Here is a 26,495-nt window from a genome sequence, read left to right on the forward strand (position 1 = left end):
AAAAAGTTCAATCTTTTTTCTTTTTACTAGAAAACAAGACAAGACTATTGCACAAGTAATAGAGGAGTCTGAAGAAATGTATCTGAGTAGAAGTATTAAAATAATATTCTAGGTTCAATAGACTGCAGTTGTGGAACAATGTTGATTGCCATAAAAAATATTTTGACTCACACTCACACTCTAAAAAAAAGAGCACAAATCTGCGTTACAGTGAGGAACTTACAATAAAAGTTAGTACGGTCAATCCATTAACTTTAAAATACTTACTGTTTCAATTGTATGGCCAGAAGACATAAACATTATGTGTGTTAACATGATAACATAACTTGTATTGAACCAGAGATATTCCTATATCTTTCTTACACCATTGTTTTTCATGTTTTAAGCATAAATCTCACTTGTGTTAGATTTTCACATAAAACAAGAAAGCAAAACTATTTGCAAATAAGGTAAGAATAAAATAATATTAATTCAAGATACATTATCTCAAGAGTCTTAAAATATTATGCACTTCTTAGTTCTCATGCAAATTTAAAACCATTTTAAAATGCTAAGCTATTTCTACTGAAAAATAAGAAAATTACTGATTAAGAAATTTATTTTTTGCCGTGTAATAGTTTAAAGTGAGCGTCCAACTGCACTTGGAAATGCAGAATGGAATAAACCTACTGAACTATACCTTAATATTAACCATGGCAAAATAGTCCTGGCAACAGCTAGAAAAAGAATACAAGTCAACTGTCCACAGGCTTGCTAATGGCTGCTGGTCCGAATTGATGGACAGACTCAGCTGTGGTATACAGGGGGTGGGAGTTGGGCTTCAAAATGGGAGAACTGCAAGAGGCGTCAGAGAGAATCAGAGAGAGAGAGTGAGAACACAAAAAAGTAACAAAATCACAGTCATAGATCACAGGGAGGGAACCTCCTGAGGTAAAGTATATTTTAGTTTTGAAAAGGGTTGAATGAAACAATGATGGAGAAACAATGACATCATATTACAGACACATATACCTTAACCTCATGTGATGGTCAAAAATCTAAGTAGACTTTGGCTTTAAAGGTGCCGTGTGCAATTTCTGCATCACAAAACAAAATTGTAAAAATATTGGCTGTTTTCAAAGAAGTTTCAAATACTCTCCTGTCCCCCATTTTTTATAAAACAAATATATATATATATATATACACGTTTGACCCAAACTCACTCCATTGGTTGAGCCAATGTTGAAACCGCATTCGTAATCCATTTTACTTCTGCAATGTGACATATTTCTGAGTAAAACATACTAAAAATGAACTTGTAAAAACATATTTGCTACTCAAACGAAACTAGGGCAGGGCTTGATTTAATCCAACAAGAACTGATTGGATTCTTAAAAAAGGGCTTGGTGACATAAGTCAAACATTTATTTTAGAGGCAGAACAAGATTTTGATTAAAGATTTATAAAGATTAAATAAGATTTAATATCTTAAATAGTAACCTAATTAAATTGAATGTGTCTTATTACCAAATACTTATGGGCCACTATCTTAAATCAGTGCAGTTAGAAACACCATCTAGTGCAGTCTTCTTAGTGTATTCATATCCATGTACAAGAGGTGAGAGAGGACAATTATTACAATATGTGGAGGACAATAAACCTCAAGAACCCTTTCATTTATATGAGCTTTCATTATAGCTGCAGAGTGCAAAATGATGTCCAAGAGAAGAGTGTTTACTCAACGTTTATTTAATAACAACAATGCACTGCTCTATCACACTGAGCTCCAGTGATTAGAACTGGCGCCTAAGTCCCTCAAAATGGCTTTAACCTGGCTAAAAGTTGCCTAATGAAGGTTTAAGTTCCTAGAGTAAATCTTAAATCTGATCTTTGTCATTGAGAAATATCCCTACAGATCCATTTTCACAGAATAAATTGCCCAAATGAAGCAGCTTTATATGAAAAAAAGAGACAAAGCATGAAGACAACAGACAAGGCAACACGAAAAAGGCATTGGCCTTTATTTCAGAACTGATTTAATAAGCAGTCCAACACACATGTTCCTAGCTGTTCAGAAAAAAAAAAAAAAAGAGAGAATAATTTTAATAACCATTATCATTCATTGAATAATATTATCAATAATTATTATAATCATCATCATCATCTTAACCTTAATGGTAATAACCCCAGACAGTAGTATTTGCGTTTGTTTGTGGCACATGAAAAAGTTTCGGTTTACTGTAAACCCCGGATTCTTGTCAGCTCCGTGCCCTCGGTAAACCCACGCACAGAGGGGCAAGCTCCCCGACCAGACAATAAATATGAAAGAGAGCAAGAGAATCCAGTATTAAACAAACAAAAATAATAATCTGTAACTCGTAGGTACAATATCTAAACTTTTATGTGCAAGATCGGAGCTGATTCTTCACCACAAATAGTTGAATTTACATCGAACCCAATCCCTTCCCGAGTCAATTTTTTTTGTTTCTACACTGTAAAATCTTTTAAATAGACCTAAACTCATTTGTTGTAATTTCATATACACATATATACTTTGATTTTTGTTAAGTTTCTTTTTCATTTTTTTCCTATTTATCGTCCTGTTCCACGTTGAAACCATTTTGAAACCTGCGTTTGCCAGACAATCTCACTGCTACGGAATATACACACAAGCAATTGAATGAAGCAAACACTGACAAAGTGAATGAAAAGCTACCATTAAAATAAACTATAAAACCCCTGAATAAATCATGGATATTTAGGACTTGCGGAGGTGCCACCCTCTTTAAGATATGGGCTAGAATATAGCAGTTCGTCACTTTGTACGTGGTAACGATCACCGCCAGTCAGTAGCTTCGAGGCATATCATCAATAACGTCAGATTGTTTGCCCCACAGCCCACTTGTTCCACGTCACCTGAATTTTGGTCACATTTTTGTACCCTTTCTCAAACTCAAACGTTGGCCGCCTGCTAAAACGTACCAATTTTTTCCACGGAAATGGAGCTAGCGAGCACAGCATTGGTTCAGGACATTCTCCTACAGTCATTTGGCACATTTTTTCATCAGCTCATGAAGTGTGGTAGTGAAAGTGCAGTGATAATATTTCAAACCAGCTATTTTGGTTTCAAAATAAAACCCTTGAAGGGCACTAAAACATCCTCGGGATGGCACCTCCCCGACACTTAAAGGCTACAAAAACAAATCGATGCCCTAAACCCTGCAACTTTTGCAAAACCCAGGGTCGCATGCAAATCAATTATCACTCGAAATGCATGGACAGGAGCCACAAAAAAGAAAATTACTGCATGAAAACAAAAATAACCTGAATATACATAAAGAAAAAATATTATACTCTTTGAAATCACCTCAAGCCTGTTAAGCTATGCTTGTTTTTTTTTTTCATTCAAAAAAAAATAAAAAAATCAAAATAAATGCACATAACATCCTCCAAAAAATATGTAATCTATAGAAATCTGCATTTTGCCTCACATTCAAAACAATATAAAAAATTAAACTATATTCAAATCAAGCCTTGCAACACATAGTTTTAAAGTTGTCTTTCTTTTGTAATCCCCATAGCCCACCTTTTCCCAAACACCTGTGTGTGTGAACATCCTACCTTCAAGCGGGGATGCCAACGCACAATCTCACACCTATCTCTAAATAACAGTCTGTCTGCCTGCGAATGGATAATGGTGATGCTGTGATGCACATCTCATCTTCAGAAGGACTGGCATAATGAAACACATGAGACAGATGACCTCCTCACACCTCATTATGAGATAAGCCATTCACTCTACTCTCTTTCACACCAATGGTCCTAAAAGGGGTGCAAACGCAAATCTCTCAGTCTGCGGAATGCACATGCCCGCTGATTGACAGATGTGAAGCCCAACCCACCTGCCCCCGCCCTAAGCTGAGACATAGGGACAAACACAGACAGGCAGACAGAATTTTCCATATATGCAAAAATTGTCAAGAAGGTTATACTGTAGATGCACAGAGAAAGGATCTTATATACAGCTGGATTAAAGACTAAACAATGTCGCCTTTCCCCCCCAAGTGGTCCCTCCAACCATGACATCATGCATCATCCACCATCCATTGGCATCCAATGGACTCCTTCTCAAAGTTCACTGAAGTCATTCAAGCGATTGGAGAAACGAGAAGGTCAGCAGTTCAGTTTTACTGTGTGCGTTCATGTTGCGATTTCCAACACTGTACTTGGGTGCATTCACAGGGAGATTGAGGTGATGTCTAAAGTGTGGCCTGACGTCAAGCGGGCCTGGCATGAAGAATTCTCAGGTGTCTCAAGTCAAAATGTTAATTTTCATTGGCACTTTTTGCACTTCTGTGAATGGGAGTTCAGGGATTCTAAAGGGGGCATGTCTTCGTAAACATCCCGCCAGGTCCATCCCATTGTCAAGCAGCGTAATAACTCCACCTCTTAACCGAACAAACAAAAAAACAATACGAAAAGCAAACAAAATACATTCAAGGTGAAAGAAAGGAATTCTTTCTGGTGACAATATCCGGCTGTCCTCTTTAAAGCGACAACTCCTAGTTTGTGTTGTGTGCATGCACAATACACACAATTAATGCACATGAGCGGTCACACAAAAAACAACTGAATTTGGACTGCACAGGGGCTAAGCACCGAAAAAATAAACAGACGCACCCTAATTTTTACACTGTACTTCCACTCGTCGTTCCACATCAGTGCAGTTCCTTCAACCTAACAGCAAGAATTCAGGAAGTCGAAAACCAGACTTTTTAAACATATACGGAACAGGGGTTGGGTTCCACCATAGTCCACAAAAAGAAGCCTGTTTTTGATTCCATCAAGCAGAAACGGCAAGACTGGAGACTCCATGAACCCACAATGATGACAGAGAGTGGTACAAAGCATTTGCTTTGCGAATGGCACAGTCAGTGAGGTGGCCTTGGCGTTCCCACAAAAATGACATGGAGAAGACAACAGGAGTGATATCTATCCAGTCATCATCTTTTCAGAGATGGTTTCCATTTGATTAGATCTCTCAGGCTGCATGGCTCTAGTTTCCCTCAGCTCTGGACGAAACCCCCAGAGGCGAAAGGGATATAACTTCCACCAGAAGAGGTACTGATATTGTCCAGCTCTAGCATGCTGTCACTTGGGAAAGAGATTCCAAGTGGACACTGATTCAGGTTCTTGCAACCTCGCTTTGCAGTCTTCACATGTATGTCTGCATGTGCAAGGACTTTGCCCAGGCTCTGCAGGGCGAGAACATTGGGCATCACAGAAGGAAAGCATGACATGTTGTAGTATCCCAGCCTGCACTTCTGGCCTCTTATCAAAACAATGTCCAAAAATCAGCATTAACATCACTAATTGTTCTTTGATGTTATTCTGCTGTGTAGATAACCCCAACATGTCAAGTTGCAAGAAACTGTGTATATAGGTGTGTGCATGTAGATCTGATTGACAAACATTGAGGAACAGCAGGGTAAAAATCCAGCAGAACCTTCCATGTGGTGGCCCACTGTCTCTTTAGGTGCATGTTGGGAAGCCTAATGGTGCTGGACAAGTGCTTACATGGAGAGATGAGAGTGTGAGCGCGTGCTCATGTGTGTGTTGACGAAAAGGATGGAGAAGAGTGGTGGGGAGGAGTGGCAGAGAAGGGTGGTGGGGAGGAGGCGGCTCACAGGCCATTGCTGTTGCGGTGCATGAGCGGAGGTTTGGACAGTTCCACCATGTTGGTTCGCCCCTTGCAGATGACTTTGGGGGCACGACGCAGCAGATTCTGGGCCTCTGTGAAAGCTTCGGTAAGCTCCTTCTTCCACTGTACAAACTCTGGGTCACTCTGCAAAGTAACACATTAATTAGTTCCTTCCTGCATTTATTTTTTTTAACAAAGAATTTAACCCAAAGGATGACCCAATAAAACAAATAGCAACAAAGCTGTTCCAATTCCTAGTGAGCTGCCTATGTACCTGGTAATTTAATGCATCATAGGTGCACTCCTGAAACAAAGGCTGTTCCAAACTGATTATAAAATTTTTATTATGCCTTTTAAAGCCCTGTCCCAAATGGCACATTTCATGTTTATGAGACCGTAGGGTGTGCTATTTATCATTTTATGATTCAGAAGGGCGCTCACGGGCAATTCCTTTTCACCATCATGGTGTACTTTTGCTGAATCAAAACAGGTACTCTACAGACTTTTAGACTATGTGCAGTTACATCACTGAAAGAGGCTGAGGATGGCATTTGGGAAAAGGCCCAAGATACCTAATTTTGGGTAAATTGTAAGGCAGCATTGCATGTATCTGTTGCAAACAAGGCAATACCAGAATGTGTTGCATTCACTTAAGATAAAGGACAGTGTTGGGGGAAAAGTAACTTTTACCCAATATTTTGGTGTAATATGTATTTTTTGAATAATTATAGGATTGATGACTCAGGTCAAACTCGGGATTTAAATTGTATGATGAAATTTCACAGATAACCATCACTGTTATCGCATCTGCACTAATAAGAAAACTGTTTCACCGCAGCAAGTACTGACTGTTTGTGAATGGATATGCAAATAAAAATAATTTACTACTTTTAAAAATTTTCTTATTTTAAATGCCTTAAGTAACTTGTTGAATCTAACTGGACTGTTTGATATTCAAAATGCCTTATGTCATGTTGCTATTACTGTATGTGTAATTGAGCACTCGCGTTTTCATATGCCACATTTCTCAGGTTTTAGAAGGGTGTTAAATGTGTGAGGATATTTATTTCATCAACCTGTTACATGTACAACTAAATCATACAGGCCTATTGAAACAAGTTAAAACCGTTTTTTTTTTCTCGATAGTTAAAAAAAGAACCAACATATATTTCTTCACTATAAACCATACATACCCCTTTATCAACTTTTATTAAAATATTTTTTTCTGCAGCACTACTCATTATCACAACTGAAAGCTGCTGCTCAAAAGAACCCATGCAGTTGCCTGTGTGACATCACAGTAATTTCATCTATTTGAAACAAGCGAATGAAGTTGAGACTCGTGTGCTTCATAAGAGAACTGCAAGTGTGTTGCGCATAAGTGACAATTAACATGAGAGTTGCTACCCATGCAGAACGTCTCTTAGGAGGTTTCATTTTGTTTAGTATGTTGCCTTAGCAGATAGCTGCCTTTGTAGATGGTTGACAGCAAAGCAGCTCACAAGGTTTTGGAACAGAGCACAAGAGAACAATTAACATAATTCTACAAAAGCAAAAAGGGCGGAGAGAAAGCTACAAAAAAGACAGTAGGAACAGCATGAAAGTTCCCTACCTCGCACTGCAGGACAAACTGCTTTCCTCCTTTGATCCTCAGCAGGATGCACTTTTTGTCCTTAGTCTGCGTCTCCTCCACAGTCACGATCTGCTCCATGGTCAGCAGGTTTTGCTGGGTGGGAGGAGGACAGTAATCAGTGAACTCCTCTGAGAACTCCACACTGACTATCTTACTGGTTTGCTTGCAGAGGAACAAGGCATGCAACCCGCTAGCTCTCGGCGGCTTGAATTTTACCCAATCCTTGGGGTTTCTGTATCTATCAGCATCATGTGCACTAAGGTAGAACTTCTAGAGGTTGTCTGGGGCTGCGAGGGAGCTCGAAGGACGATGATGTGTTCTTATACTTAGTAGCTCACCGCATCTCGTGTAACCGACTTATTTTGGATACTCGATTCCTTTCAGGTTGAAGGAGACTGAAAGTCACCCCACTTCTGAACAAATGTTTTCTTTGTCAAAGGTACATATCATGTTCAGTTTGACCTCAAAAGGACCATAATTATTCAACTGAGCCTCTTTCCAATAAGAATATTTTAATGCATTAAAAAAGTGCTATTATAGAACATTTGGCCGCTATCGATAATTATTATGTTATAGCTAATAACCAATGTGATGGCCAATATTATCTGTATGGACAATTCTATGGTATTATCAATATTATCAATTCTAATTATGACAACTGAGAAAGGCTATACTGATTAAATTATATATATATTAATATATAAAAATTAAAAGCAACTTGCTCTTTGTCCATGTTCATGGCACTATCATCTCAAACGTGTTCCACACTAAGTGCGTTTCACCTTCATACCGAAAAGGAGCTTGAGGAGTAAAAAGATGACAGTGAAATCTTCTTTATCTTAGTTACAGATCAAGGCAGAATCTCTCTGGCCCCAGGGAACCTGCAGTGACCTACTTCTGCATTACAGACTTCTTGCGCGCAAACGCAATCGCTCCATTCACGTGGGAAATACTGGGGATATGAAAGAGCAGAGGTGGGTGTCTAAATAGTTCATGGCTTTAGTCAAACATTCGGGCTGCAGGTGAACCTGCGTCACTATGGGAATAGTGGAACTGAATCAATCACTAAGCGGGGTTTATGCTAATCACTGAAGTGCTGCAATACTTCCTCTCCTTTTCAGGTTATTTTAACATAAGCACATAAAGTCCTGCACTAAGACCAGGCAGATAAAGGAGAGGAGGTATCAGGTATAACATACTAGACTCACCTTGAATTTATGTTTTTTAAAAGGTATAATCCAATGGTCCTATGGCGTTGGGACAGATAGGCAATATTCATTCTCAAATGTATCTACTACCCCTTTAAACAAACACAAACAAAACATTTAACACAAAAACACATACCCTGGACTCTCCTTCACCTCTCCACTCAACGCGATTGGGGAATAGGTAGAAATATCGCCGCTGCCACTGTGTCAGGAAAGGGCTTCCTAGCTTGAGCATGTATCCGTGCATGATACAGTCCTTCCCCAGTGCGTAGTCTGTAAAAATAGCGGTTGGAAGTATGTCACTTTAATGTTATTTTCAATGACATTTTAAAACAAGGGGAAATAGAAAAGAGAAATGGCCTAGTATATCTATTTGCGAAGAAATGTCAAAATGCAGAATCCAAAAGAATCAAATGTTTGGCATATGACTTTATACAACTAAGGCCTGATGTCACAGCTTGCATGAGTGACAAACACTGAACATGTTTCTGCTGAACAGCAGTTTTATACAGAATGTTTTTTTTTTTAAGGGATTATCAGAAGTGGGCCATTATGAACTATATAAACTTTATAGTTTGCATCATTGTTTTATGTTGCTTCATAAAAGTTTAAATTGCAAGACTAACGCTTCTGCAATGCTACTCTCAACTGAGGTTAAATCATCCAAATTCCAGCCCTTGTCACAATGCCAATATTTGTATCTTGAGATCAACACGATTAGTTCAATGGTTGCAAAGTTACACGGGTTCTTTGAGATCTATTTTTGACCATCACACAGGCAGTCATGTGATGGGTGCTGTCTGCCTTTCCCTTGAGGGAAGCATGCAGCACCAGTACTGCATGACAAGTAAGTAGAGTTCAACACTCTCCTCGGGTTCCTTGGTGGAACTGACTCAGGAAGCATGAAAGTTGATTAGCTGACGCCAGTGCAAGCCTTTAATTCACGTAGGAAAATGTAGCACTACCATAGCAGAGGCCATTTTCTTCTCTCATCACCAGTGTGTGAAATTACCGCTTGTCTATTGTGTAGACAGCTTATGATTTAATGCACATTGGAGTTTCCAGCAGAAAACATTATCTTTTGGACCAGTTTAAAACCCCTTAAGTGGGTAAACATCCTAGTACTGCAGACAGTGTGTCTCCTTGGCCAGCCGTTTATTAGATTTCATGAAAAACATGTATAAATATTTATCTTAAAATCTAAAAACAAACCGCTACAGTTCTGTTCTGTATAAAAATGTCTACAGGTGTATGAGAACAGACTAAATAAGTGCAAACAGGATGTTTCCAAACATCCAAGAATTTTGCAATGCGGCCAACCAGCAGTTCAGTGTGTCGCTGCGGTGCCTCTTGATAGTTCACAAACTTAATGTAAATGAAAATACTACTCCGTGACACCATCTTCTAAGTTTCTATGATGGTTGACAATTGAACTTACAATGGCCGGCAGTTTTGTCTGCAAAGGATGTTTGGTGGGTGTATTTCACAAATAACTTGTCTGAATCATACTGTATTCAAATACATGCATAGATATATACATACATTTATACTGTATATATAATTTGTTTATTTTGATAATGAAAATAAAGCTTGTTTTTTTACATTAATTTTGATGTAATTAAAGCTTGTTTTTTTTACATTAATTTTGACAACAATTAAACTTCAAATTAGCTTAAATATTTCATCAACGTGCAAGGGGTGGGGGAATGCAAGGATATTCAAGATAGATTACTTTTTGAATTAGGTGGAAATCTGCTAAGCTTTCAATAGAATTCTGCAAGCTACTTACGAAGAGCACACATAGAATAAATATTTGTACTTTTATGTGTGTGTGTTGTATTGAGAGTAAAGGGAGCAGTGTTTTACCTTCCTCGTGGCCCTGCTGTTTGTTTTTGGCCCTCTTGCGAGCCTCGTTTTTATCTGTGTCGCTGTTGACAGCATCGTATACCGTCTCGGCCACCTCCTGCTGCCAGCGCTCGGAGATCACCAGCGGAAAGTTCTTATAGAGCTCCTGATCACTGTCCAGCAGCTGAGAAATACAGCGAAGATAAACCTTCATCATGTCACTGCTTAATCATGTTTTAAATAATGTTCTCGAGGTTCATGGCAGCAAATCTTGGCAGATTCGAGTGACCCAGCATCTTGAGGTCAAAAAGATATACTTTGAGCACAAAGTTTTACTTATATTTTACTTGTATTTATTTAAATTTTATCCAATTCCAAATTTGCCTGTCCATAAATATGGCAATTTAACTGAACTGTGGTTGGTCACTTCAAATATCAGTCAAATGGTCTCTTCCTTCCAAAGTTGGTGGTTATTAGCCAGAATAAGCTGCAATGTGGACCAGGCTTTGTGCTGGTAGTCAAAATCCTGGATACAATGGAATAACTTAACTCACTAAACGATTGAGCATTTTTTCAGATTGGAATGTAAGAATGAGTAAAACTAGATTAAATGCTTTTAGATTTCATACAGCTTTTGAAGTGCTGGACACATTCTTGGGTTCACTTAAAAACCTACTAGGTAGTTCACTTCAATTGTCACTGAGCTGAATCTAAGACATGAGCCTCAAGTCCATGAGCTCTAGAACTGCTCTGAGTTTTTTGGTTATGTGTCTAATTATACCTTAATTCCCTTGGTGTCCTCCTCGTCAAAGGAGCCAATGTCAAAGGCGTCCGCAGCGTTGACCTCTCCTCTGGGGGGAATTAGGGGTGGGGTGTACTGTGACCAAACAGAGATGGAGGGAGATGAAGATAATTAATATTACTCTAACCCACTGTTAGAGTATGACAATGCATATGAAAACTAAAAACTAAATATTATCAAAATTGACTAGTTGGTAGGTTGTCTGAATGCCAGGTCTGTGCTAAGAAAGCCTTTTATAATAAGGCAGATTTTGTGTCTTTCATACCGGACACTGAGCAGATGTGCTTCTTGGTGATATAAGGATACTAAGTGCTCCTCTTTGTTATTCAAAACATAAACTAAGGGGAAATAACTATAACCTTTTATTGCACTAAACTTTCATTGTTTATTGCTCCATAAAAAATGGAGACCAACAGATTATGCATAATATGAAAATGTATCACAGCAGTCTGACAGAAATTTTCCTGAAATGTATTAAAGGTAGTGATTTTGTTACAAAAGCAGTACTTTGATAGCTGTAGTGGTGGTGCTTTAAAGGAGATGCATTTAAATGTCAAAACTTCTAGGAGAGGGTTTTAGCTTGCCAGCAGTCCATGAGGTTGCATCTCTAATTAAAAAATTGCTCTTCCAAGAAAAAAACACTCTTCTAATTGACAGTAGGTTATGAGGAAGTCAAAAGTGCTTCAGAGACAGTACAAAGCTTTACCTTCTGGAGATAGACCTGCTGCCAATCGATTCCTTTAAAGAACAAATGCTCCTTCACCTCTGATGCTCTACAGCATGTGAGAAAAAGATCACATTTACATGAATACTACCACTTCTGACCAGCAGGTGCCAGCAATTCAGAACAAGCCACAGATAATTCTTATCATGCTCTTTTCCACCCTCTATTTTAAAAAGACTTTCAGACAGCTGCTCCATCCAGAGTACAGATATTAAACACTAGTTTGTACAGTAGTTCATTACAAGCAAATATATATTCAATCATTTCTATCCAAGGAGCATTTTTACATGTCCAAAACAGTGGGCAAACAATATTTTAATTTTAAATGGAAGATACTGATACCGATATCTTAGCGAGCATAGTGACTGATCGTAGACATAATGCTCAGTTTAATGACAGCAAATAAGATGTACACAAAGTGGAAGTGACACTTGGTGGAATGACAATTTTGTTGTGGTCTGTCTGTCCATCACTAGTCTAAACTTGATGATGGGCTCAGTTATGTCCAGGTGACTTACCCTTGTCCCAGACAGCCCAATCTTTTGGCGACATCTCTATGTAAGAGTCCTTCCAAGAGGGATTTTAGTTCAGGTGAGAAGGAGTCAGGTAACTCCACATTCTGGAAACAGAGGAACACAAAGCAGCCCATGAGTTTGATGGATGTCACATTAAGCATTAATGTACGTTGTGTTGGCCGGTGTTTAACTTTCACAAGGTGATTCCAGCAAGAGTGTTTACTTTTGTTACATTAGTGTTCCTCATCAGTTATACTGAACATTCATTAGGCGGTAATGTAAATGTGCTGGAACAGCAAACTTTCTAGTCGCTGGCTAGACCAACAGAGCATTAACTTAAGTGCTTAACAGCATTTAAATATCCTCACAATCACATAAATGAATATGAGGACAACCCACATAACAGGTGCCAGCAGCACATTCAAATCAGGGTCACCATTCACTAAAGCCACAAATGCAAAAGTTTGACTAATGAAGGCAGTAAAAACAAATGAACAAACAGCGTTTAGTTCAGATGGTCAATGCATGCAGGTACCATCACACTATCATTGAACAAGATTTTACATTTTCTGAAGAAATTATGGATGGTTGCAGAGCATTGCTTAGCGATTGGCCAGGGTGTTCAGATAGGCTGCAAGGGCATTGCTAGGATGTTCTAGGTGGGTGCTTACATTAAAAAAATAGTCTCTGATATTCTACATATTCATGAAACATTAAGAGTAAAATTCTTCTCTACTACTATTTTCTACTTATTTCTATCTTAAGCAAAAAGTTAAGAATATTAAGTATAGCACAAAATATATAGATATAATTTATCCTAAAAAATTTATTTTATAATTTATTTTCCAGCCCCTAGTTCCTAGATATGGCTTGGGTCCCTCCTTCAATTAAAGTCCTTTTTTGCAAACATTTTAAGTAACATTCTTTCCTCAACAAGCCGCATGATTTAAGGTAGTGTTGTCAAAAATACCGGTACTCCGGTACCAAGTCGGTACTGAAACAAATTTTTTTTTACGATACCAGTATTTCTAAAGGTACCGGAGTACCCGGTACCCATGCAGAGTCGGGAACTTTCAAATGCTCACAACAAGCAAAAGATTGCGACAAGCTAAGCTGCTGCGGAGTCTCAACTGAATCTTGTCAAAAAGAAAAGTGGAAAAAGCCAGGTTTGGAAATTCTTTGTATTTGAGGCTGATGAAAAGGGAAACATCATAGATCAGCAAGAACCTATTTGTAAACGGTGCTTTTGCAATTGTAAATTTCAAATTTAATAAAGCACCTGAAAGACAGACACCCGGATTAATTCAAGCAACTAAAGCAGGTGAGTTTAAAAGCATATTATCATTTGCATTAGGGCTGAAACGATTAGTCGACATTATCGACAACGTCGAAAATAAAAAATTGACAAGAAACTTTTTTGTTTTCGAATAGTCGTTTGATCTCATTTAACGTAACATGAAATCATATTAAACTGTTATGATGACGTGCGAGAGCAGCACTGCAGTTCGCGCCTGACTGATACTTATATATATATATATATATATATAAGTAAATTCACAAGCAGTCTCATTGTGGAATAAGCAGAGCCGGAGCTCTTTAAAGGAAACATCCCGGTGTTACAAATGCAGTTATATTTAATGTGTTATAGTTTTTTTAAAGTTCAAATAATACTTAAGCCGATCATGTTAATAACTATAAACTCAGAAACTGGCATTTCTCTGTGTGGTAAGTGCCTCTTCAATGAGTTGCGTGAATGTCCCGATCTAAGGGGAGAGATTGAAACTGCACCCGGCTGAGAGAGACTCTGCCTCAGGGACGCTCATCCCTCGAGCGCAGACACTTAATGCAGCTAGATTAGAATGTGATAGCTTGCGACTTATTTAATCATAATATATGTCACTGTGCATTTCATATCATGAAGAAAAATGGCAATATGCAGCTTTATTAATACGAGAGCACTTTGCACATTAGTTTGGAAATTGTTTTTTTATTCATTCTATTGTATGCTTGTTTATTTAGTTTTTTTTGTACTTGGTAAAAACTTAAAGTTAAAAAAGTTGAAGCAAATCTTATATAAGTGTTCAAAAATACTTTAAGCATACATTTTACAGTTTTATTATAATTCAAAAATAATATATTTAAATTAAAGTGCTGCTCAATGGCATATTTCTGTTCTTAGTTCTGTTGCTAATATTTTGTTAATAAAAGAGTGTTGTTTAGTGACTTGTTTTTGTGTTTTGCTTTGGTACCGAAAATGGTATCGAGTACCGTGAAATTTCAATGGTATTGGTACCGACAACTGAAATTGTGGTACTGTGACAACACTAATTTAAGGCATCATTCATGTCCAGCGAAGTTTCATTTGAACAAACCCATAACTCTAAGTATGAGCAATATATAAATAGTGATGCATGCCTTAGCAAACACCCCTAACCATTTTGATCTATGCCTCCGCCGAAGTTCTGCAAAGTAAAGTTTGAGTTTTCCAGTCCAATCTTAACAAATCTGATCGGAGTATAAACTGTTTATTTTACAAGATACCTTCAAGATCCTTGACTAAAGAAAACTGGAGATAATTTTCCCTGGGAGGTCAACATTCCAACCAAACCTTAATAATTACCATCCTGCACCAAGATGGCTCAAAGTCTATAAGATCATCTTTTATTCCAACAGAAAAATAGATTTAGTGTTGGAGATCACAAAAACAAAAAAAATCAATGACCAAACCTTTGAACATTGTGTCAGCACCATAAGTCTTGGCCAAACAAAACAAGAAAACTTCTCAATAAAACCCAAACAGCTCTGGGTATCCCTTTTTGCTAATTTCTGGTCAGTTTAGTACTCTTTTCTAAACCCATTTTGTTGCATTTTCAATGTATACTCACACTAAAAAATGGCATAGAATAGTGCCGAAATATGTGATTTGGGACTGAGCTCTATAGTTAGATGTTGAAGTTAGCATGTTGCTAAGCTAATTACTTAATACTACAATAAGCACAAACAATAAAAAGTGCACACAAATATTGGGTGAAATCTGTGCATTTTAAACAGATACTGTAAATTTTAAGTCCCATAGATGGAACTCAGTACTAAAAGAACAAATGTAAGTAAGTTCTGGGAGGACACATGCACGTAGCTTCAGAATTTGGCCAAAACAAAGTATCTTGTAAGGCAGCATAATTCTACTGCCTATTGTTTGGAACGACCATGCTGAAGGAGCATTCCTATGATGGCTAAAAATATTGCCTAGGTTAAAACCACACTAGGTTTTGAAACAGCTCTTCTTAGTTATGCGGGAAACCATATAAAAGTCCCAAATACTGACTTCCTTTCTACTAAGGAGCAACAGTCAAAAGCATGGCAGTTTAGCAAGGACTAAATTACATTGACAGTGGGTGGAGGACAGTAAATGCAAAGTGTAGATGCAAATTCCCCTCTATCTGTATTCCCTTGTTAAAACAGTGGATTTGAAGGCCAATGAGCTCTCAAATAAATGTTACCTTCTTCACTTTCATGGAAAACTATGGCTTGTTTAATGCTCTCCTGTTTCGAAGTGATTTCGTTCATTCATTCAGTACGGTTCACTGTTTGAGTTAACAGAACGGCTTTGTACACATTTATAGGTAACATTTTATTTCAAGCCTTTACTGATATTCCGCATTGTAAAGTAATTTGTAAAGCATTTTGAAGGTATTTATAATGGTTTAAAATACACATTGCAATGCATTATCTTTTCATAAAAACTATAATCACAATATTTAGAGTATACTGTGTCACAACACATAACACAAACTTATTGGTGTCGATTATTGGTTTTAATTCATTAAAGCCTTTTAAAGTGTAACCATGGATAGACATTAAGGTTAAAATTACATGTGAAAATATATAATGCTAAGTGTTTTATAAGGCATTATAAATGCATAATGATGCATTCAAACACCTTAATTGTGCATTATATGCAGTGGCCCTAAAAATATTTGGACACAAGCAATGTCATTGCATTAGTCCCCATTTACTTTCAGTCTATGGGGAAAAAAGATGCAATGAAAGCATGAAAGGGTGACCGAGTCATTCTGCTGAAGTGTTAATTGTTTGGAACAAAATAAGAGAATTTGGGTGATCTATTCCTTCAAAATTTCAAATACCTGTGAGGCCATTGTACATACAGTAAAGTGTAAACTATTTATATAAGTGTACATGTGTATGTACATGAAGACAGACAGACAACAAAAAGAACAAAAGAAAAATAAACAAGCACATGGTGCCTTACCATGGTAAGTGTCATTCGGTCGATCTCGTGTTTGTCTTTGGTCTTGTGCTGTCTGAATGGACTGTGCCTACGAGAACAGAAGAAACAAAGTTTATGTTACTGTATTCAGAGTGCTAAACCTTATGAAAGCAGACAGAGGACGTGGTGAGTTAGCAGTGGCAGGTAGGTGGGAGGGGGGTTCCATGAGAACTCAGCATTCAGTTGTTAAGCATGAGACTTAAACATATCCTTGTCTTGCTTATCGTGTTGGTGGAAGGAAGCAATAAATATGGTTCATCACTGTCATAGGAGTGGATATTCTGGCCATGTTCAGAATGGCAAACTAGTGAATTGCTTGCTGTGCAGTATATACTGTATGCTGCATACTTAAACTATTTGAAACAGTACTTAGTAGGGAAGAATAAACATTTTTAACTCAAGTATGCAAAAATGTCATCACATGACCTGTGTCATGACTGTGACCTGTGTCACATTTAATTCAGGAAGTGACATCCAGTGATCAGCTCAGAAATAAATAATTACTTTGCATTTGAAGTCAATTTTGAGTAAAAAAGGTCTTAAAGGTAAAGTGCGTAGTTTCTTCGCCACTAACATCACCAAAATGTATTGCTAAAATAGTGAACATTTTAAGACAGGTTTTTCAAACATTCGTGCTCCATATTCAGTTGGCTGACAAACAGATAGTAGAGCCACAAATGTACATATTTGGTTGTGCCAACAGTTGATTCAAGATACAAAAAAGTGTGATGTTTAGAAAGTCCCACAGTGTTTACACTTTTTGGGAGAATTAACCTACGAATAGTTTACTTACAGTCGTCTTTGCATATGAAGCTAGGATACAACAGTAATTCTTTTTAAATTACACAACATTATGCAACAAATGCTTTTGCCACGTTTGTGGAGCTTAACTTGTATTGAACCAAAACCAAAGTTATTATCACTTAACAGTCCTTTTTGTCACAGAAAATGTGCATATTGTGCACTGTATACATATTACAAGAATAGTATCCAGAGCATAGCCTGTCTCATGCTGCAGCCTTTCTAGGCCTGTTACAAACCCTTTCTGCTTTGAAGTGTGTGTGACACACCTCAATGGAAACATCATTCTCTCACCTCCCAACCCCCCTCTCTGCCTAGCAACCGTTTCAGCAGTCTCCACCCCAACTCTCTTTCTTCTCTCTATGATGTCTGCTCACTGACCTCTCGCTTCCAAACCCCTGACATTTAAACTTTACACTCCACATCAAACAGGTGAGAATCACAGACAGAGAGAGACAGATTAAGAATTCATGAGCAGGACCGCTGCAGAGGGCAGTCTTACCCTCGCAAGAGTTTGAACAGCATGCAGCCCAGAGAGAACCAGTCGGCGCTGCTGTCGTACGCTGTTCCTTTCTGCAGAACCTCAGGTGCCATGTATCCATGGGTACCCCTGCAAACATGGCAATTAATTCACATTAATTTCAAAGCATACATTACCCCCTGGCCTAGGAACACAGAATGTAAACACGCAACAATGATACATTTCATACATAACACAAGAGTAGTGGTCGACCGATAACGTTTTTTTTAAATGGCTGATGCCCATATCCAGTGAGCTAAGTGAGATACAATGCCGATATATCACACAATTTAATATAGTAAATAACAAAATTTTGCTAAATTGCTAAAAAAAACAATACAACTATATTTACTCAATTTCACACAAAACTTTGTATAAAAGAATCTAAAAAATAATATTGTATTTTAAAATGGCAGATAGCAGTTTCTTCTGATTTTTGTTTTATAATTGTTAATATATTAGGAAGAAGGAAATAACAGTACAAATAGTAGTCCAGCAACCATGGATGGCATGTCCAAGTTAGCAATCGCATTTACTAAAAAAATACAGAACCAAACCAATTGTATATAAAACGCATAGTGAATAACACATTTACTTATAGCACACGTTAAGCGCTTTTACCTTGAAGCACCTGAGACTATTTAGCAGAGAAGGGTCACTTCTATTAAAATGAATGGGAGAAATTAGAACGCCCAACTGCAGCCAACAGTCAAAGGATGTAGATAGGAAGTCCCGCCTTAGAGGTAAAAGAGCCAATTGCCTTTTAGATACAGACATCGCCTGTCAATCAACTCGAGAACGCGCATGCGCATTAGCTATAAAATCTGGGAAAAATTGTTTTTTTAGCGTAATCTGAGGTAAAGAAGCACCATTTATGATACCAGTGTTGTCAGATTTTACTGCTGATTTGAAATATGTTCTTTGATCTTAATCTTGACCAACCGTTTGAGATTTTGGTCTTTCTCCATTCAAGTAAATAGGAGCTGCACTCTCATGACTGGAAACAGTCTCCCGAAAGCAGTCCAAACATGGCTGACAGTGGACTGACTTGCTAGAAAGACATTGGTTGCACTCACGCGCTCGTGTGGATCCAGCGCGAGCAGCAATCTCCTGACAGTTAAAACGGCATGGATTGCCTGCTTGGATTGTGACCACTGACAATCATGATTTGTGAATCAGAGAAACTTTTGATCCTGACCCTGAAGTTTTGATTCTGGCTGATAGAATACGCACTTAAGAGGAAGATATTAGATTAGCGCTCAACGGGTAGAAAACAGATTTTCGTGAGGTTCGTGAATTACATCTGTTTAAATGAGATACCTACATAATTGCAGATGGTATATAATAGAAGTTTTTTTTATATTTAACATTTATCATTAGAAAAGTTAAAAGTGACAGGAAACTGCTGAGGAGAGGGTGATAGAATATGTGCTTTAGTGTTCCTGTGTTACACAGGAAGCTGGATCTGCTCAAGTTGTGATTATTACATCCATTTAAATGAGATATGTGCATATTTGCAGATGGTATATATTTATAGATTGATAAGAATGAAACAGGCAAACACGAACATTATTAGCTCAAACTTGTCTGATATGTGGACCGTTTAAATGACACTGTGTTGCACACCGGTCTACTATTGTAGTAACACAATGGCACATAATACAATACAAGAAAACAAACTGTGACAGGGCGTTTACATGCCTCAGTCACTTCACATGCAAGCAGGCGATTATCGGCACTCTCAAGAAGAAAAAAAAATAAAAATCGGGCAAACAGGAAAATGTATTGGCCGATGCCGATAATGAAAAAAAGGTCGACGACTACACAAGGGTCAAACAACTGTTACATTAAAACATCATTTTCTAGCATTTTATTTCCCCCCCCTGAAGTCCACTGGTTATGATAGCCAAGGTTTCTTGCATCAAAAATAGTCCAAAAAAAATTTTTTATAGCCATTTTCCACCCTCTTTCTGAGCCTTAGAGTTGCTACTGTGCCTTTAAGACTTTTAGATGTAAGCAACCTCTGTTATGTTTGGCTAATCCTTTTAAGCATGTAAGCTTACCTAAACAATTAGCATAAACTAAAGGTGAATTCATACTCCTGGATGAACAGGCTTATTTTATTTCACCTAAAATGATGATGAAATGCAGCGATGTTTGTGTTCTGCCGAGGTGTTTGGTAATATTTCTACTGTTAAACAAGGCATTTCAGCCCACAGAACTGCCGCTCACTCTATGTTTTTTGTTTTTGGCACCATTCTGAGTAATATCCAGTGAGCTGAGTTCTGTGGATGGAAATGTGTTGTTGAGAGAGGTCAACAGAGAATGTTCAGACTGGTTCTAATGGCAAAGTCAAAGTTAACTCAGATAAAGACTCAGTAAAATTGTGGTGGTAAGAATAGCATCTCAGATTGCTATTTTGAGATGTGGGATGGCACTGCTTTGGTGGCACGAGGTGGACCTATACAAAATTAGGCAGGCAGTTTTAATGTTGTGGCTGATGGGTGCATATACAGTTACTAGCTCAGTATTTGCTGTATAAAAATGTCTGACAACCAATCAATCAAACATTCAACCACTCTGATACACTCTGACAGGATAATGAGAAAACAAAAAGAGCTTGTGTTTAATTGAAGGACAATTCTAAGAAAACAGAGGCAACCCCACCTTCCCCAAACAAGAGAAGCCTTTATTTGACACTAATATAGGATGACTTTAAGATTTGAATCTCCATGGAGAGGAACTTACACGCTGGCATGAGGCTTTTTCTTGGAGAAATCGCAGGCCAGGCCCAGGTCAGAGATACGAACATGTCCGTGTTCATCTAAGAGGATATTCGCAGGCTGGGGGGAAACAGAATAAAAGTTGAAAATCAGGACACCAGCCAAAAAACTTTTTAAGAGCCTGATAAAAAAACACAGTCTCTTTGTTACCGACATCATCACTGTGATTAAATAGAGTACATAGCTTGGGAAAAAAGCAATACTGTCAAACATAGTCCTAAAAAAGGTGCAACATATGTTTCCGGAAAAGTATTATTGACTGATAACATGACTGAATCCATACGATCTAAGAAGGTTATTTCTACAGATTGTAATTTGTGTTCTGTTCCGTGTACATTAATTACCATTTAAATGTAAATGTGATCTTCCTCCTCGTGTAAATTAGATTTCATGATGTAATAAGTTTGTAATAGTTCGCAATGCCCTATTTCTGATAAATATTTTATAGTTTATGGCCATTATCACAGATAAAACTCAAAGTGGGAATCCAGAGAACATTATTAACTGAATAAAGCTGCAGCTCTGTATGCTGTCAGCCAAAGCTCAACGTGAGCTGTTAAAGCCACATAGCTGCACGTCCCGTGCCCCACAGACACAACATAAAACTTTGGCTTACCTGATAAAGAATTTAGTGGAAACATGCGTCTCTCAATAACGTGATTACTGTTAATATTGGATTCCGTGTTGCATGTACATTATACAGTTAATTGGAGCTGGATTTTGGACCAACAAAAACTCTGTTTCATGGAAGAGATAAATCTCATATCGATTGTGTCGCGCCTTACTAGGTCAATTTTTGTCTAGCAAAAATTCCTAAGTTTAAAGGAAGTACAAAATAAAGTAAAAAGCTTTAAGAGCTTTTAAGAATGAGATGTATTACTAAAATCAAGTCATTGCAAAATCTTCCCATGCATTCCAGTTTTGAAGGAATGTAACTCAAGTGGTAAAAGCAATCAAACGAGATATATATATTTGGATAGGTTTTTCTTCTATACAAACAGCAGTGATACGGTGAAAAACAACAGGACCGTTTGCTCACAGAATGCACCCCACTTACATGTACAGTCTCTTATTTCAGCAGCTTGCCGGGGAATAACTGCACATTCTCAGGTTTTTGGCAGAGCTAAACCCAAACATTTCACTTAAAATTGCATAATTAATAATGATTGCATAACTACACTCCACATAGAAGCCTGCTGCTTCCATACTAAGGGTCAAGAAATTACACGATACCAGTGGTCATCAAAATGGCAAGTGAAACCCTGCAATTGGGACTGTACGTTAACCTCGACTCGCTCTAAAATCTGATGTATTTTTCCATTTAAAGACAATAAACAACACAGCCAAGAGAGACAGCTCAGCCAAACTTTATAAAAAAAATTAAAAAAAAATTCAGAAGACTACGCAGGATAGATTGAAGCTCACGTAACAAAATACACAAACTCAAACGGAACATTTAATTTTTCCTTTTTTTTAATGGCAAAAGAGTGGATCAAGTGTGCTACACAGATCTGCGAAGAAAGATCAACAGGTTTTTCAGTGACAAGACAGTGCAAACCATCTTTTCAGGTTAGCGAAAGAACACAGCAGACTGAAGGAAAGAGGCGGAGGTGACCTTACCTTGAGGTCTCTGTAGACGACGAATCGATTGTGCATGTGTTCAAGGCCGAGGATGATCTCAGCTGCATAAAAACGCATATCCTTCTCGCTGAAGACCCCGTGCTGAGACAGGTGATAGTGGAGGTCTCCACCTAGAAACATTTACAGAGGGATCATAATCAAATATTTACATTGTGCTATAAATAAATAAGGACCATCAGGCTATCTATCTGTCTGTCTGTGATGGTTTAAGACCATCATTAAGGATATCCAATATAAGTTTTTCTTTAATGAACTCATTAAACATCACACAGCTCATGGTCGGAGAAGCCAGTGAACATCTGAGAATTCTGGGAAAACATTCAATCATTCTGACAAGTATCAAGGTTTATTATTGAAATCACCAGTGTCTAAATTCCTTTGTTAAGGTAAGTCTATGGTTTCTAAAGGACTGTGATGTGATGGTTTCACAAATCCAGAAGGACATTCAGAGAAGTGGCCTGTGTTACTATGTAGATAAAGGAAGTGTTAATGTGTGCAAAGAGGAAGCTCCGCCCCGTGTTTATGCTGACATTACATTATAGTGGAAGGCCATGATAAGCCTCAATAGGCCTTTGTAATCTAACGTTAGGTAGTGTTTCAACAAATATATTTTGATTAGCTATGCTTGTGGCTTCACTGCAACATTTCACATTCAACAATGAAAAAAATAAATACAGTAATTGACACTGGAAACTTGTTGCATTGTGCCCAGTTAGAACAAGGGCAGCCCTTACCATTCATCAAGTCCAGGATGAAACACAGTTTATCAGGGGTGTGGAAGGCATACGTCATACACACTATGAAAGGACAGTCCTGTAGAGATGGAGAGACAGCAAGAGAGATATGGTAAAATGACAGATAGAGATGTTTTTGCTTATTTTGGGAAACGACCATGCCCACACATAAATCTTTGCATGTTTTTAAGTGTTATTTGTAGCATCAAATTATACAAATAAAATATATTACAACAAACAAAAATGAGTAGAATTTTCACTGGCATTTGAATTCCAGAGTTCTACAGATTTCAGCCTATCATCAAGTACAGTGACACTTGAGCGCAGTTTGAGCTGCAATACATGCTACTCACCCCGGTGCTGACCAATGACAGCATGATTCTCTCATTGAGCGCCAACGTTTCTCCCTGCTTCATTTTGATACGTTTTTTATCCAAACACTTCATGGCATACCTGATAAATAAAGAGCAAGTGAGCTTTTAATCCAAAACTAAAATTTCAGTTAAAAAGCTTTTTGGTTTCTTCAAACAAGACCTACATTTTCCCTGTGTCCGCCTTCCTACATCCGTACACCTCTCCAAAACCTCCCCTGCCGATGATCCGATGCACACTGAAGTCATTCATTGTCAACTACACGTGACAATGAAATGAGAAGCAGCATTGAAAAAATTGAAAGCTAAAGTTGGAAAGTTTATTTAATAGGGACTAGTGGTCAACCAATAAGTGTTTTCAATGTCTAATGGTGATATAAAGCAAATATATACATAATACTATTTTATTGACAGCAAATAGGATGTATATTAAATTGCTAAAATAAAATGATCACTTATTTTACCCAATATTTACTCAAAATTAACTAAAAAAATGAAGCCTATGAAAAATATGCTAAATAATGTATTATTCATTGATAATCAATAATCTTAAAATGGCAAAAAAAACATTTTCACTAAAAGGGACCATTGTCACAACAGAGATATAAAATGTGGCACAATTCATAATTTTGTCATATTGCCTGTCTGGTTGTAATAACCAGAATTGAAATGTTTTTAAAAGTGCACAAACAACTTGTTGATAAAAGCAAAAGCAGAAAGAACCCCAATGTATCTTAGAGAAGAGACTCACATGGATATTCAGTTCTACATTCTTCCACTGGCAGAAACGAGTAAACTTGTCACTACAGGGCAAGACGAAAGGTTTCAAAACATTAGAATAATTGTCAAGAAACAGGCCAACTCAAAAAAGGGACAGATGTGCATTTGAACAGTGTGCAATCCTTTTGATGAGTTTTGGAGTGGTCTCACCTTTCAATAAACGTCTGAAAGATCTTTCCTCGAAGACTGTCACAGATTTCAACAATGTATGGCTGCAAAGAGGAAAACAAACAAGTGCATCAGGATCTGTTGCAAGTCTCGAGACTAGATCCTTTGTGTTAAATCCACAAACCCAACCTGCACCTGGAAAAACAGGTTCGATATTATTTTGTGTTGTAGTGCTCACCTGAAAGAGATTGGGAGGAACTTGTTTCTTTGCTAGGTGAGTCTGGACATGGTCTACTGCCTTCTTAGAAAAGGGCTGTTAGAAAGGAAGGTAGATAAAGTGATGAGGCAGGCCAAAATGGTAAAACAAGGACAGTTTCCCCTGAATAAACAAAGCATCATCAAAACATAGTACTGTGACATAATCACACAGGCCTTGAGTGTCCTATAAGCATTGCGTTAGTTAATTCAGGCTTGCTGTTTCTGTAAAGCTAAGAGTGGAGACTAGAGACTGACAGAGGCTAATGGAACTCTTGTTTTTTCCACAGAAAATAGTTTGAATAGAATCTCTGGAGCTTCAAATGACAAGAACACTCATCATCCCTTTGCCTCAAGCCAGCCATGTTGTAGAACCGTGTTTCTATTAACTGCATAATGCCATATAAAATGACTGCTGGCATTTTCCATGTATAGGGAACAAAACAGGACTTTTCCCCCCTGAGCCATCACTCAGTTTGTGACCAACTAATAGCTTGTAGTTATAGATAAACTTAAACTTTCCTTTTTTTTTTTTAGACAAATGCAGTCAACTACAACTTGTGTACAAATTGAAAAGATGGAATGATTATACTTCTTAGGTGTCATTAAAAGTGATGAAGCACCAAATGTACCAAATTCACAGAAAGTGCCAGTTTGATATAATTTATTTTGACAAATGTTATCTTACATGTGAACACGACAGAAGCTCCTTCATTATGTAGATGTCGTAAATCTGTCTACTGCGAGTTAGCCTCTCCTCTTCCGAGTCTAACTTCTCGTACTCTTTAATCTGAAGGGAACCAAACAAGATGACAGTCATCTGTGACACAATCCCACAATTTTTAATCATTCTCACAGTGTTCTTTTGGTCAATGGAACAGGAAGAAATCTGAGCTCTCAACTGAGCCGTCTCTTTACTGGTTGTAACAATTTTTTTTTACATGCGTTCCAAAACCTAGTGAATGGTTGATACAACGCTGTTGCAAAATATAGGCAACGCATTCACCTGCCTTCTAAGATACCTCATTTTGGCAGCATAGCACATTTTTGGTGGAAAAGTTAATGAAAAAATTCATCCAAGATGGTGGATAAAGCAAGTGATATAATGATCTTTAATTCAATCTAATTCAAATGTACCTTTTTAACCAATATTTGTGTGTGGTATACTAAGTAGTATCGTTTTGTTAGCTTAGCAACAAGTTAACTTCAACTTATTGGAATCAATTAAATCAATTTCCTGTGCGCTTTAAGTGAGGAGTGCTATTTGTATGAAGTACAAAGCTGTCGTCTATGTGGAGTGTTCCAAATCTCTCACTTAAGGTTTCGTGATGGTTAGAATGCTGCCTTAGATTTCTGACTAAGCTTTAGAACAGAGCCAGTCTTCGGTTAGCACTTTGTGTTAGCACTGAACTAAATTCAGATACATTTTGTAAAGTGAATGATTGTGAAGTATAATCCATTTTACCTCTTCGTAAAACTTCAGCTGCGGAACGGCCTCATCTATCTCGTTCATGCAGAAATCCTTGAACAAGAGGAAACCTGGACAACAAATGAAAGAAAGGAGAACATTTAGATATGGTGCAAAAGAGAATGATTAATGGGAAGATTAGAATTTTAGTGTGTACACAACACACACACATGAATTACGTATATATAGGAAACCAACAAAGCGCTATTTTTATCAACACAACCAAAAGTGAAATAAGTTTTAAAGTAAAAGATCAATCTTAGGATTTTTAGAATTGATATCAGAAATGTATCGGAACATCAATATTTTTACCCAGCCTTAATAGGACAATTAAATTGT

At 37.6% G+C, this 26,495-nt stretch overlaps 1 protein-coding gene across 1 annotated transcript in view; it reads right to left on the reverse strand.

The window, feature by feature from the left end:
* Positions 1-1,499: 1,499 nt before the first annotated feature.
* Positions 1,500-26,495, reverse strand: part of LOC127636757 (beta-adrenergic receptor kinase 2-like) — a 68,783-nt gene continuing 43,787 nt past the window's right edge. Inside the window, exons 3-21 of the mRNA XM_052117469.1 lie at positions 26,154-26,227; positions 25,377-25,478; positions 24,672-24,746; positions 24,476-24,537; positions 24,297-24,348; positions 23,713-23,804; positions 23,528-23,627; positions 23,175-23,253; positions 22,420-22,550; positions 20,765-20,859; positions 17,999-18,106; positions 16,678-16,744; positions 12,411-12,511; positions 11,875-11,941; positions 11,148-11,243; positions 10,388-10,550; positions 8,658-8,794; positions 7,293-7,406; positions 1,500-5,824 (exon numbers count right to left, since the gene is read on the reverse strand). Of these exons, the coding sequence (XP_051973429.1) occupies positions 5,663-5,824; positions 7,293-7,406; positions 8,658-8,794; positions 10,388-10,550; positions 11,148-11,243; positions 11,875-11,941; positions 12,411-12,511; positions 16,678-16,744; positions 17,999-18,106; positions 20,765-20,859; positions 22,420-22,550; positions 23,175-23,253; positions 23,528-23,627; positions 23,713-23,804; positions 24,297-24,348; positions 24,476-24,537; positions 24,672-24,746; positions 25,377-25,478; positions 26,154-26,227 (1,877 nt within the window). The 3' untranslated portion in view covers positions 1,500-5,662. The remainder of the gene's footprint in view (positions 5,825-7,292; positions 7,407-8,657; positions 8,795-10,387; positions 10,551-11,147; positions 11,244-11,874; positions 11,942-12,410; positions 12,512-16,677; positions 16,745-17,998; positions 18,107-20,764; positions 20,860-22,419; positions 22,551-23,174; positions 23,254-23,527; positions 23,628-23,712; positions 23,805-24,296; positions 24,349-24,475; positions 24,538-24,671; positions 24,747-25,376; positions 25,479-26,153; positions 26,228-26,495) is intronic.

This window comes from Xyrauchen texanus, chromosome 44, assembly GCF_025860055.1.
Source record: "Xyrauchen texanus isolate HMW12.3.18 chromosome 44, RBS_HiC_50CHRs, whole genome shotgun sequence".
Classification (NCBI taxonomy): domain Eukaryota; kingdom Metazoa; phylum Chordata; class Actinopteri; order Cypriniformes; family Catostomidae; genus Xyrauchen; species Xyrauchen texanus.